Source organism: Coturnix japonica, chromosome 1 (assembly GCF_001577835.2).
Source record: "Coturnix japonica isolate 7356 chromosome 1, Coturnix japonica 2.1, whole genome shotgun sequence".
In the NCBI taxonomy this organism is placed as follows: Eukaryota; Metazoa; Chordata; class Aves; order Galliformes; family Phasianidae; genus Coturnix; species Coturnix japonica.
Genome location: NC_029516.1, coordinates 93,556,428 through 93,571,156, shown reverse-complemented (window position 1 = coordinate 93,571,156; position 14,729 = coordinate 93,556,428). Strand labels below are relative to the sequence as shown.

Genomic DNA, 14,729 nt, shown 5'->3' with positions numbered 1-14,729 from the left:
TGCTTCTCATGCATTCATAGCTACCATTCTCATTCTAACCAAGCAATGTTTAGAATCAAAGCCAAGGGAATTCCATTTCACTTATCCATTCAAAAAGGATTCAAGTGCAGACTGCCCTTCTTTTGCTATTTGCAGATTAGAAAGAACAATGGCAAAGGAATCTTCCCCTCTCCTCACCTGCTTGCTCCCCGCCATTGCCCCTTCAGCAAGCCTTGACTCGTGGCAATGCTGCCTGGTTCTGAAGGTGAAGAAGGAAGAAGGGGTGGGGAATTGAGAGTAACATGACCCCAAGCCTTCCATGTGATTGGAAACGTGCACACCACTCCAGATGGTGTCAATGAGGAGGCACCCAACCTCCTACCTTCCACCCATACTCCCCCAGTCAATGGACAGAAAGTTAATGGCTTGCCAAACCTTGGTGGTGGTTCTTCAGCGGACCTCTGTGCAGATGTAGGGGTCTTTCTGCATGGGTTTGCCTCCTGGATCAGGACCTTACACAGTCCTTGGTATTTCTTCTGAGACCAGCAGCTCCAAAAAGTGGTTTTAATGAGATGAGACCCTGTCCATTAAGAAAACTGCTAATTCACTTCAAGCAGAGCAACAAAGAATCGTTGAGTAACAAAGAAGTTTTTTACTACTGATCTGCACTAGTATAATCAAAGTATCTTCAAACATCCAAAAGTTGTGCTCACAGTTCTGGTGAACTGTGAACTAGTGAACCATTAAGCATTTGAATGAATGGTTTTGATTGAACTTTACCAAGTAGATGAATGCAAACTTGATCTTCTCATATAACTAGCACAAAGCTGCTGAAATTCACAGATATTAACTTTCTGATTAGCTCCATATGTGAAGAACATGAAGTCAGTGGGACCTCATGCATGCAAGAGATCTGCCCATAAAGAAATTATTATAGGACTGAAGACTATGCTATCCAGAGTGCATTGTACTCATACCAACAATGTGGACAAATAATGAGAGTAGCTTTTAAATTTCCATGAAAAACTCCAGGGTCAATTAGAAACCAAATTTTTCAGGAAAATGAAAAAAAAAAAAAAAAAAAAAAGCTAAATGTTGTACCATATATCACTAAGAACATAGCATTTAGTAGCGAAAACACAAGCCAATTTCCTAAGCCAATAATATTGCAGTTTTTCAGTGAAACAGTGATTATATTGCACTGAAATCCCAACAACCCATTCCAATTTACACTTAATTATTTGGCAGTCTCAGAAAGTCAATAGAACAGAATAATATCACAGGATTACAATCTTCCTTGGTGATGCATGAGTGAATCAAATTCTTCCCTGGCATCACTGCCTTGCAGTCAGTGGAAGAATACCAAATTTGCATTTGGCCCATTAATTTCAGCCTCCATCTGCATTAATATTTAGCTAACATATACAGTTACTCTGTAGCAATGTTACACAATCATTCATTAGAATTAACTGTAATCAAAGAAATTGTTATTTAAAAGCTTTAATTTTTCTGAAAATATTCTAATATCATTAAATAAACCTCATTTGGAGGTAAGATTTTCTTTTTCTGCTGACACATGAAAAATACCAGGGATTATTCCTTATTCCCTCTTACTATTCATCAAGACACAAAAATTTGAACTGATATTTATTGGGTGGAGATGAACAAAGGTCAAATAACTGCCACAGCGTGTGGTTGTAGTCTCAAAGATCTCTAGAGTCAATTGAAATACTGTATTATATATCTATCATAAATTACGATCTTTTTCTCTTCTTCTGGAAACACTTTGTGAGAAATATTTGAGACATTTCATTTTCTTAAAAGTCAACAGAACTGCTAATCCAAAAGTGTTCGATCTTTTTTACCTTCTCTACTCCCCAGTATAAGAATAAGGGGGAAAAAAAGAGATTTTAAATGATAAGCACATCCTTGAAACAAGGCTACTCATCAGTCTTTATCATTCCCCTGACATCTACTATCAAAAGTGGTTTTCCACTTCACAATTCATTATAATAGCCTAAGAAACTAAAATGATACATTCTGCTAGAGGATTTAAACTTCTATAGCAATACTGTTTGGAGTAAATTTGTCTTATCCAAAATGCATAGTCTGTGGTCTTCAGTATCTTTAAATTAGCTCTCTTAACCACTTAACTGTCTGAGGGCAAGAATCAATACCCTTTCAGTAAGTAATGGTGATTTCTGTCATGACACAAAAGAAAGTTTTCATTTTATTCTAATTCACACACAAGCACACAAAGGAAAAAACAACAACAAAAAATCACATCTTTATACAGAGCAATTACTCTGCTATCTGGTTTCTTATATCACATTTATACCTTCAATCAGTTTTGTGCAGCATCCTCAAGCTCTTCATCACAAAAAGCAATGAGAGTACAGAGAGAGGTGGAAGCATTCTATGTGCAAACGAGGTGATGCAGGAAACACACAGCCTGGCTGCCCCCATCCCACCCGCCTTCTCCACACATGATGAACAGTATCGCTGTAGACAAATGAATGTGAGTGGGCAACCTGGAATTTAATGTCCTTTAATGAGCAGCCCCCTAGCTCATGATAATTGCCTATAGCACTGGCTGCTGATGCTTCATAAAAAGTCTATAGCAGAACCCAGATAATCTAAGTGTTGTTACAGCCCTATCAGTTTAGTTCAGTTTTCACACCTGTTGCCTTACCTCACTTACTGGAGTGTCTGCACTTGTATAATCCAGAGCCAGCCACTGCCTTGGCTTGTCGTTGCCTTTATGGAGTAAAGCTTCAATAAAAGAAAAGGCTGCACCTGCTGCATAGCAACAAACTGACAAGGTCTGAGAAGCTGAGACAGCTGTCAGGGCAACATGCTGCTACCTGCACTTCCCATGGGCTTTGCCGTCCCAGAAGATCACCCTTTTCCGCTTTTCTTCACAATTTCTCTTTTCCTTCCTTTCCTTTCCAGTGGCGAGGGGTTATGATGCTGTCATGCTTCAGGGAGGAAAAAATCCTTCTGTCACAGGCATTATTAAACAGCAAGCTGTGGCGAGCTCAAGATTTTTAATTCATTAGTCCTGGCAAACCTAAAATACAAACAGACTTGCTTCATAGGACAGGAATGTTTTCAGCATGACCCAATCAGTGTCTGTGTCTATTCCAGCAAACTGGCAAAGATAGCATGACTCCAGTCAGCAAAAATGTCTGTGGCTCCAATCAGCTTGGGGTGACATTGCCAACTTGGACCAGCTACAAGCGGACTATCAAATGATAGCAGCAACGATCAGAGCTAACAACAAGGGATGGGCTCGGTGTTTTGGGCTCGGTTTGCGCTGGCTGCGGTGAAGTGAGGCTCAGCTAATAGCAAGCAACGGCACTGCAGCTCCGGAGAGGCAGCGGCACTTTTCAGAATGCGTGCACCGTGAAAGCAGATGTATTTATAGATGAACTGATAATGATGGCGATAACCGAAGCTGACTAAATCAGAGACTTGACTGAACTCAGAGATTTCCCAGTGTGATTTCTGATAGCATTTCTCAGCTTTGAAACTGCAGGAAAGTAATTCAGAGAGAAATCTTGAACCATCACAAAAGAGAAAAACTCCTTCCACTTCAATTTATATCAGGCATGTGTACTGCCTACATAACTTTATTTGATTGACTGCTACCACTGTAATTAAAGAAATGGAGAAAAAATGGAAAACAATTACAAAATGAGTACACAGAATATTATCAAAAAAGAGGTTCTTTATATATCTGTATCTATCTATCTATATATCTATATATATATATATACACACACACACCTGTACACACACACACACACACACACACACATATATATATATATATGTATGTATGTATGTATTTCAAGTTATGTTTTGAAGGTATATTAATCTCTAAACTCCAGATGGAAAAGGTTTATCTAACCCAAGTGGAGGAATTGCTAGATTCTTCTGTTAGCTCAGCTGAGACTCACAGAAGTTGCAGGACAAGTTGAGGTGTAAAGGCTCTCTGAAGTCAGATCTTCATCTTCAGCCTCCCACCCCTCCTCAGTTTCTGGCTTCAGCCTAGAATTGCTCTAATCATTGTAGATCTCAGGAGCTCATCAGCTGCCCTCACAAGACTTTTTTCATACTCCGAAATGACCAAACTACAGAGATATTCTATTCAAATCACCCTTCCACCAGCAATGATCCAGAAGGGTATCAAGGAACCATGCCATTTGTTACGTGTCTGGTGAGGCAATCTTCTGACCTGAACCGTGATTTCAGAGCAAGCATTAGGCTCTGATAGTCAAAACCAGAAATACATCTCTGACTATGCTCATCCTTTTCTCTTTATCTTGATATATTTCTGAAAACAAACAAACAAACAGACAAAATGATGGTTCTTCCCTGCATGTCTCCTTTGGAAGGGGAGGGAGAGATATTTATCTGCAGTAATAATCACTATTTCTAATAACTTTCTACAGATCAATAGCATCAGCAGCTAATACTGGTCTCCAGCTCTGGGACTAGCTATTGGGAAATTATTTGGAAATACAGAAAATCCTCACTTCACTGACTTTACTAAAAATACTTTTTTTTCTGTTTCCACAGAGCCAAGGTTTCACTGATATCAGTCTGGGGCTTCTCCACACAAAAAAGACATTGAGTCCCTAGAGTGTGTCTAGAGAAGGGAACAGATCTGTTAGGGGTCTGGAGCACCAATCTGATAGGGAGAAGCTGAGGGAACTGTATTTGTTCAGTCTGGAGAAGAAGAGGCTCAGGGGTGACCCCATCATTCTCTACAGCCACCTGAGAGGAGGCTGTGGCAAGGTGAGGGTACTTCTCCCAGCTAACAGTGATTGGATGAGAAGGAACAGCCTCAAATTGATCCAGGAGAGATCCAGGTTGGATATTAGGAAGGATTTCTTCTCATCAAGAGCAGTGATGCAGTGGCACAGGCTGCCCAGGGAGGTGGTGCAGTCACCGTCCCTGGAGGTGTTCAGGAGCCGTGTGGATGTGGCACTGAGGAACGTGGGCAGTGGGCATGGTGAGGGTGGGCTGATGGTTGGACTGGGTGATCTTAGAGGTCTTTTCCAGCCTTAATGATTCTATGGTCCTATGTAATCTCTTCTGCTTATGTGGAGTGATGACATTTAGATGGTACAGGTGCCCTCATTACATGTCATTATGATAAAGCCTAAAAAGGCTCTCTGCATAAAACCTTATGACATGCAAGAACTTCAGTAGTCATAACAGCAAGGGTGTTGACCAGAAAGTATGGCTGAATAGCTCAGGAATGGCTTTTCCAGACAGCTCTGACACTGCACATTTCCAGACTGACACTTCAGCTGTACTCTGTTTAAACAGCAAATGTATTTGAAAACTGAATTCATAATCACGTTTGGAATCCATTGTACACTTATTTTTAAATGTCAGTGTTTCTAGTTAGATCTATATTATTATATACAGTTTACAAAAGCAAATGGAAACACCGGTGCTTCACTGGATGTGCATCCCCCTAAGTTGGGTTCTTCTCCAGAAGACTATTAATCATGAACCAAGATATCAAAATTGTACAAACCAAACAGCCCGTGATTTAAATTCATTTCAATATCAGTTCTATGCTTTACACAATGCTTAGCCACCTGGAATTACTACTTCTTGTAAGGCAGCGTATTTTAAGAATCTGAACACATTGTGGCATTCTATATAAAGGACATTAAATCTGAAATATCAAGTTGAATGATTTTACTGTAACCATTTTGTCATATATTTACTAATGGAGTACTACAAAAAATAACAATATGGACTTTAATAGCACATTTTGAAAGGTTTTTTTTTAAATTACTTTACAGCAATAAACCAGACAAGAAATCCATTTTTAACAACAGGGAAATTGAAATTCAGAGTGCTTCAGTACTGTAATTTGATGAAACTAGTAGTTGAAGACATTATAAATCTGGGAAGGAGATGCATCCTGCTTCTCCTGTTCTGTAGTCTGACTGAAATCTACACATCTAAGGTAACTATTCACCCATTTATTGCAACACAAAGAATACTTCTTTATAGCAGTCTGCATATACACCTTGTTGGCATATATGTGAAAATTTCAGGATGCCTATAACTCTGTTATTTTATTTTATTTTATTTTATTTTATTTTATTTTATTTTATTTTATTTTATTTTATTTTATTTTATTTTATTTTATTTTATTTTATTTCATTCCATTTCATTTTATTTTGTGCAGGGCGCAGCCTGCCCTATTTCCTTTCCAGCATAATCTTACACATCAGACACCTGGTACTCAAAATTTTGTTAATGCTTTATCACACTGGAAAACTGGAGATAAGCAAGAAGAGGATATCATCAAAAACATCTTAAAGAAACATACACTAAATCAGGGACACCGAAAGTCACTGATGCTCAGTAGCAAGGACATGCAAATTTGTAACATTTTTAGAATGAAGTTATTCTACAGATGTAAAAAAAAAGCCAATATCTGCTATCTAATAAAGCACCTGTTGCCTTTTCTTTTCTTAGCTGAGCTACTCTCAATTCATCTCAGCTTCCTAGTATAAGCAGTATTTTAGTAGCATATGATCTCATTCGTGCTAAAATGGTTTTTCACAGATTGTCAGTCACTATTTAAAAATACACTTTAAATATTCCATCATATGGAAGATGTCCCAAGGAGAAATGGAAAAAAAAATAAAAAATTAAAAAAAAAAATAAAAAAAATCCTTTGCTTAAAATTGCTCCTACAGCAAAATCTTCATTTTACAAATTCCTCTGAGCTCAAAAAGAATCTGTTTTGGATATTTCTGATTTTGCTGCATGTTATTGCTGTAGCAATAAAAATGTTAAAAGAAACCTCTGTGGGAGACATTTGGTCCCCTTTACTTAGACTGAGGTTGTAGCTGCTCCTTGCCAAAGAGAATTGACTTTAAGGGCATAAAAACTGGTGAGTTACACTTTTAGTTGAACATTACATGTAGAATTAGGGAAAACAGCAGTAACAATAACAACAAAAACCAGAACACCTTGATTGTAAAGCTCAGGATTTGCCAGACATTAAAAGCTGGATAGTATATTCCATTTTGCCTGTCATGGTAATTGAAAAAGTGCCTTCACACCTCCCACGGAAATAATATTTCTTTATTGACTCAGTCTCTTCTATAAGGGTAACCATTTCAAGTCAGCATGGAAATGAGTAAAGAAGTGGTGTGGGTTTTTTTTTTTGGTTTTTTTTTTCTGTTGTTTTTTCATTTGTTTGTTTTGTTAAAGAGAAACTTAAAACATTGGCTTAGTCAAGGTAATGTGGAATGACAGGAGCTGGCTCAACATTTTTTCACCTGCCTTATGATCGTCTGGAAATAACTGCAACTTGAATCATTTGAAAGTCTGTCTATTGAAAAGCTCCGGCAATCTGTAGACAAAAACTGTGGGAAGCTAATGATGCTGACAGGAAGAAAACATAAACCTCTGAGACAGGAAGCTGCCAAAGGTCCTCGAATATTTATTGGATGAAGATGTAAGATGAAAGCTGAAGTTAGAAATATTACTGGAAAAGGATCACTGTTGTCAGAAATTAACAGGTGCAAACATACACTCACATCAGCACAGAGATGCAAATAACCTTTAGAAATTAAATACAGGAAGAATAGCTGCAGGTCATCTGAATAGGGAATGATGAAGAGGGATATGGATAGAGAGTATGCAGCAATGCACTGGTTGATTAGCAGACTAACATTCAAAGCTAGCACTGGCTAGAAAGAAACGTTAGCACTTTCCTGAAAGCACTACAACACAAATACATCAAGTTTATTTAGTGATTGTGTCACTAAACCATAACAAACTGTCCTAGGACAGAAGTACAACTCTCTTACAGTCATGTAAAAGTTATCACTCCACTTCAATTGGACTTTCCTTGTCCTAAGGAAATGCTTAATTTATCTTGCTAAAGAGCTTACCCGGAGGAAATACTGCAGAACATTATAGACTTACTTGATGATGGCTGAGGTCATCCTGGTCCCGTAGATACAGCTGTGAGACTTTCAAATCAATACACTTCTTCATCAAACTTTGTTGCTGTCAGGTAGAAATCAGCCTCCAGAAGAACCTCTGACAGAATCCCCAGCAGCAGCTGATACTCTGTGCCAGTGGTTTCCACACTTTAACTGAAATATATCTGCCGCAGGATTTTTAACAGTATTAGCAGTAATGATTCTCAAACATATTGAATAGCTTTGAAAACCCTTATTTCTAGACAACAGAGAATAAGAACTGGTTTGCTAGTCCCTGATTTATACTTACCTCAGATTATGAATGGAAGATAAATACCTGCTCTTCAATGCTGCCCCTTAGAGGACACATTTAAGAAATTCATCCATCTCTTGTTAAAGAGCCCTTGAAGACAATACAAAGAAAACTGCATCAAGACAGCACAACGTTGTGCCTTTTGAAACCTATTAACAGTTTTGATTCTGCTCACCATTACAGTATATTAACATGCCAAATTCCTTAACCACTTCTAGAAAATGCCTTTGCTTCAGCACTGTTTATATTCCCCATACCACTTTTGTGTAAGTCCTCTAATGACATCCCAGTTTTAACTTTATTATTTTCTCCACATAGTCATACACAGTAATCCAGGAATAAAAGGAAATCTCCAAACTAAACATGTACTCTTCCTTTTTTTAATTCTTGTTTTTCTTTTTATTTACTTCCTTTTGTTTAGTTCTGTTGTACCAGCTGATTCTCTGAACACCATGAACTTTACCCAGGCTGCCATAGCTTCTGCTTGAGATCTCTCAATCCTGATTCTCTTGTGAGAGCATCAAGAATGCCACCTTAGCAGGTAGGCAGCAGGGAATACTGATCCTTAGATTATCTGAATTAAAGGATCCTCTTAAAAATGCTGAATAATCCCATCTTTCAAGGTACAGAAACTGTGTGTGTGAAGCTCAATCATACTTTGAATTCCACTAGATGTGTGCAGTTAGGCTGTAACATCTGGTAGCCATCTATTTCAGATGAAATGTTGAAACATCATGATACGTAAGATTGAAGACTCAAGTATTCTCCAGTGGTATCAAAGCAAAAGCTGAAAGGTAGGTGGGGTAACACATTTCTGGGGACATATTGCACATTCTGGGGAACAACTCAGATCATCACCCTGTTTGCCTTTTGAGTATTATGTCTTTAAACACAGCATAGAACTAAAGAAATTGCTATTGAAATAACTAAAATGAAAATTACTCCTGCCTATTCACTCCATTCCTACATTTTTATAGTCATAATAAAATGTCACTAGTTTAAAATTAACAAAACCAGCTATCAGTACAACCCATGCTCCTTGAAGTGACAATTCCAGTACCAGTAGTACTAAACAGCTTGTATTGCCAGTGCTTTTCTATGAGTCTCTGCAACATTATGCTAAGGATTCACTCTAATGAATTAAAGGGAGAAACACTAGAACTATGTATCTGGAACTCTTTAGCCCAGACTCCTAGACATAAGAATTTATTGTGTTTGTTTTAAAGTAAAAATGCTGTGGATGACACCCATAGAAACACATACTCGGTGTTTTATTATTTTAGTTTGGACTGTGATCCCTGTATGTATAATCAATTGTTAGCTCTCAGCTTCATAATCTCATATAAGTCTCATCAGAATAGCACCTTTTCTTTTGAAGTTCTTCCATATGCGTCAGTGGTAACAGAAATTCAAGATGAACTACCACAAAGGACTAGAGGCATGGAGGCATAATGAAGTACCTCACTAGGTGTTAAAGTTCAAACTTTCAAGCTGATAGCTTGAAGGACAGACATGAGACTGCCTAAGAGAGCAAAGGGAGTTACACATATTTCTTCAAAACCATCATAAATAGAATCATATATTGCTGAATGACTGCTTTGGGTTTTTCATTCCAGATGATTTCTTTCTGGATTCTATTCCCCAGTGTTTTTCTGAGTTCATGCACAAAGTGTTGGGGTGCTAAGTTGTCTTTGCAAGGATTTATGAGTGCATACAGTAGTTCTGAGTAGATGGAGTGTTCTAGAATAGCTGAGTTAGGCCTGTAGGTTAAGAGTTAGTGGGTGGGGGGTTTAGGCAGGTGTGTGTATAGGTTGTCTCGTGTGCATCGGGTTTTGCGTAGCGGGTGTACGCATCTGCGCGGGATTTAGGATGGTATATAAGGTGTGTGACGCAGCAATAAATTGAGAGAAGACATGGCATCCATATTTGTGTCTCTCTCCCCTGGACAGTTGAGGTCCTGGGATAAGTTGGGTTAATTGGCGAATATGTCAACAAAACAAGTCTAATTGTCAAATGTCTTATTTCTAAAGCAAATGAAGTTCAAATGAAGCAAAAAAATGTAACAGTGTGGTTCAGAGTTCTGTAGAATCTACCTTCCAACACTTCCTTCCATTGAAGTGGTGTCTTATGAGCCAGCCTATCCAAAACCTCCGTAAGTGATCAAGCAAGCCAATTGTTCTCTCATAGTTTCTGGAGTTGTTAGGAAAATAGATTATTTCTGTCTATATATGTGGCATGCTGATGTTCAAAGTGAGAGAGCAAGTGATGGCATGGAGTGCTACTTCAAGCACTGGTTTAATGTCTTCTGCTTTTGTTGCCAGCTGGCTGATAAGAAGGACTTCTGCTAGGGGATCAGAATAACCAATGTGAAGTTTTAGTATATTTTTGGACCATTTTCACCCAAGAGACTGACTACTAAAAAATTCACGTGTGGCACTTCTAGGCTTCACAGTATAAATAGGTTCTTGAAAGCATCCAGAGGAAGGCAGCAAAGCTGGTAATAGGGCTGGAAGGGATGGCCTGTGAGGAGTGGCTGAGGACACTTGGATTGTCAAGTCTGGTCTGGAAGAAGTCAAGAGTGCATCTTCCTGAGTGAGAATATAGAGAGGGAGGCATTGATCTCTTCTCTCTGGAAATCAATGACTGGATGCATGAGAAAAACACAAAGCTTTGTTGGGAAGGCTCAGGCTGACATTTGGAAAAACTTTTTTGCTGTGAGTGTGGTCAAACATTGGAACAGGCTTCCTAGAGAGGCAGTTGATGCCCCATGCCTGTCAGTGTTCAAGAGGCATTTGGATAATATCCTCAGTAATATGCTTTAACTTTTGATTAGCCCTGAAGTGGTCAGGCAATTGGACTAGATGGTCTTTAAAATGTCCCTTCTGAGAAAACTATTATATTCTGTTCCATTCTGTTCTTTTCCAGTACACATCACAACACTGGTACACTCACAATTATCTGTTCTGAAGTTGTTATTAAAAAATGTTTTTTGCTTATTCTTTAGATTTAAATCACACTGCTTAAACGATACTTAGGCAATTGTCCATATACGATATTTATCTAACTACATACATATAGAAATACTACTTTTCCCCTACTGTGTCACTTAAATACCAGTAGTATATTTTTTCATCTTAGCAGGTTTTTAAGTGGTAGGTGATGTGACTACTGTTCAGACACAGGATCACAGTTTAGGGATTTAACACGCAACATTGGAATCAAATCTTGTGATATGGTCCCAGATTTTGCCATTGATACACTCTGGGGCTTCTGGAATGACACTAAAGCATGATTTCCTTCTTTATACAATGTGGTACCATATCTCCTACTTTGCAGAAGTGCATAGCATTTAGTTATCAATATTTCTTTAAACACTTAAGGAATTGTGTAGGAAAGACATATTTGTTTACATCTATGAAAGTTTATGCAGGGCAGAAAGGACTGCAAAGGTGTCCTTTGAATTCTTTTGATTCACAGACAAGCATGGAATGAGTCCAATTGCCCAGCTGCTGGCAGATACATGGGGCTGAAAGAGCAGCCAGGAAATAACGGGATACACGGAAGTTCCCCAGGTCATGCTGGTGGGTCACAATCTATGCTGGCAGCAGGATGAAGAGAGCTCTGCAGTCCCTGGGCCCAATGCCCCATCTCCAAAACTGTTCTAGTCTAGATTGGACGGGGCTTTGAATAACATAACCTAGTACGAGAGGCCCCTACCCATGTCAGGGGTGTTGGAACCGTATAAACTTTAAGGTCTCTTCCAATTCAAACCATTTTGTGATTCAGAAACAGCTGGGCCAGGATACCACTGACCAAAGTTCTGGAGACTTCATGGGTTTCTCAACAGGTGTATTCTGAAGACATAGATACAAAACCTAAGGTCAATCCCCAAATGAGAACAAGGGTAATACAAGAAAGAAAATTTTCAGTTCCTTGAACAAGGTCTTTAAGATTATTTCCGTAGAGAATTTAGGTATTAAAAAACCAAAAAAAGAAAAAACTCTTTTTTTTTTCCCCCTAAGGATTTAGTATTGATTTAGACTAACACTCAGAAAATTCCAGGTTTTCCTCTGAGTCAAGGCAGGACACAGTGAAGAAAGATCTCGGACCTCAATGGTTCAATTGCCAACTAACCTAAGCTGAGGTCTTGAGCTCACAATCCTACCTCTTAGCTATATTTGCTTTATTTAGCATCAGCAAGGTGAAAGAAATGCAGATCAGATGTGATAGTAGCTTGTTTTTAGGAGTCTGCAAACAGTTGTGATTTCTTTTACTCTTCATGACTTTAACTGAGCGCTATTTCTGCAGAAGTCTTCGGCTATCCAATCCTCAGCCCACCATCCTGTTCCAGTATTTCCTATCTTTTGAAAGTACAGCCTAAAATGACTTTCCCCCACTCCTCAGTTTGATGTTCTCCAAGTTTCCACATCCCATACATGCTGATAAATTCTTCCCACCTCCAACAAGAGCAGCCAAACATAATAGCATCTGGTTTGTATTTCCCAGATACTGTGCAATGCACTGGAGAAAAAATTCACATATCACCATTTCAAAAACTGAAGAGAGATGATTCCCGAGGCCTTAAGTGATCCTGGATTTGGCTTTCTCACAGAAAACAGAACTTACCATCTACATCAGTTATTTTTACTCAAAAAATCTTTCTTATGTTATCAAAACCAGAAAGAATCCAATGACTTTGCTTTCTCTCATAATGCAGATGTTCTTGGATCGTGTTTTAGTGTGTAGCATTCTTGTGACTCATTGTGATTTTATAACTGAATAGTACCTGCAACAAAAAATAGTTCAAACAGCATCACTTCCATTCTGAGACCATCAGCCTTTTCAATCTTGTTTGATTAGAAAAACTTTTCATCTCTTGCCACACATGCAGAGAGAATCAAACATTATGGATCCTTAGCTCAGTGAAGGACTGTGAACGCTATTTTAAAATAACATTTTCAAATAATTTTATCTCATGCATCCCCCTCCAAAATCCCTGGAAGTGGGGACTTTAGGAGCGACTAGCTAATTGGATCTGCTATAGCAGAAAGCTCATATATTGAGTTAAAAAATACACTAGTGCTAAAGAAATCTTTCTTTCTTGACTTGCTTGTACCAGCAAATGAGATAAGCCCGGGATGCAAGTAGTGTTTAACCCAGGAGCTCTGCACCAATAACCTAAGAAGTACTCATAGCTGATTAGAGCACTCCTCATTTTGTGACAGGTGAGATAAGCACAGTCTGGAAAAAGATTAAGTGATTTATGGTTGCTGTTACCAAGAGAATAATGCTCATCTTGAATGCTCAGTCCTATTTGGTTCACACTTCTGTGTGTCACATATAAGTGTGATTCTCTGCAAACTAGGTGTGATCCTCAGGTTTTCCTCAATATGGCGCTCACATCTGTTCATTGGCCAAACGTCAGCACTATTTGAAAAACACAATCAGATATTTTACTCACAGTCCCACCAAACACTTTTCTGTCCCTTATTTTCCAATTTCTCAGGTTCCCACTGTGGAATAAGTAAATAGATTCTACGCCCTTTAACATTCTGTCCTTTGTACGAACTTCCCAAGATCCTGTTAAATTTTACCATCCCAGAATTTGACAAACATATGCCGACAGATAAGTTGGGGATTTCCATGAGTACAGTAATAGATTTGGGCTGTTGAAAGGGCAGCCAACTGCCAATAGCCAACCCTGTGACCTTTGGATGGTCCTCCAGCATGGTGATGTCTGAGCAGAATATAAATGAATAGCTAAAAAAAGATCAAGGCCAAGTCAAAGTCACAATTAGACACTGAGTCCCAAATACCTCCTGATTATAACAGAAAGAGTATTTTAGTAATAGAGTTCAATAGAGATTAATGTATACATATATATATATATATATATATATTCATAATAATGTACATATATACATATATATATTCTAGATTTGGTAGTATTCTGGCTTAAAAAAAACATAGCTGACATAAACTTCATGGAATACATTGGACCAAGAGAACAGTTCCAGAAATAACAGGAGATAGCACAAGGCAGCATTGCCATAGAGAGACTGCTGCCCAGTTCCTTTCTTCCCTCCTTATGAGCAGAAACAAACATTGAATAAAATTAATTCTTAAAAATAAATGAATAAATAATAATAATAAAAAGATGCCTAGACTGAAGTGAAATGGACAGCTGAAGTGTTGAACAGTAATAAGGTTTAAACCACATGCTGCTTACTCAAGTAGAGTTGACTTAACCAGGTGCACCATGCAATGATCCAATTCCTGCTGGCCTGCGTGAGCTGACTTTGCTTTTTTTGCTGAAATCCCATCATATCGCAAACCACATTTCATGTATATATCCATAGAATCATGGAATATCCTCTACAGGTAAAGCACTTGATCCTGAAGAGCAGGATGTGACCTTGCAGAAGCCGTGCTGTTGAAGACACAGAATGTGTGCAAGCAAT

General features: G+C 38.4%; 1 protein-coding gene across 6 annotated transcripts in view; it reads right to left on the bottom strand.

The window, feature by feature from the left end:
* The window catches only part of MAP3K7CL (MAP3K7 C-terminal like), a 39,997-nt gene extending 25,911 nt beyond the window's left edge, over positions 1 to 14,086 (bottom strand). Inside the window, exons 1-4 of one of the 6 annotated variants that reach the window (XM_015881002.2) lie at positions 7,957 to 8,257; positions 2,844 to 2,957; positions 415 to 559; positions 178 to 238 (exon numbers count right to left, since the gene is read on the bottom strand). In XM_015881002.2, the coding sequence (XP_015736488.1) occupies positions 178 to 238; positions 415 to 559; positions 2,844 to 2,856 (219 nt within the window). In that variant the 5' untranslated portion in view covers positions 2,857 to 2,957; positions 7,957 to 8,257. Of the gene's footprint in view, positions 1 to 177; positions 239 to 414; positions 560 to 2,317; positions 2,627 to 2,671; positions 3,270 to 7,956; positions 8,258 to 13,888 lie in introns of those variants that run through there. The other 5 variants (XM_015881023.2, XM_015881013.2, XM_015881038.2 and 2 more) reach the window with 5 other exon arrangements.
* Positions 14,087 to 14,729: the final 643 nt, after the last annotated feature.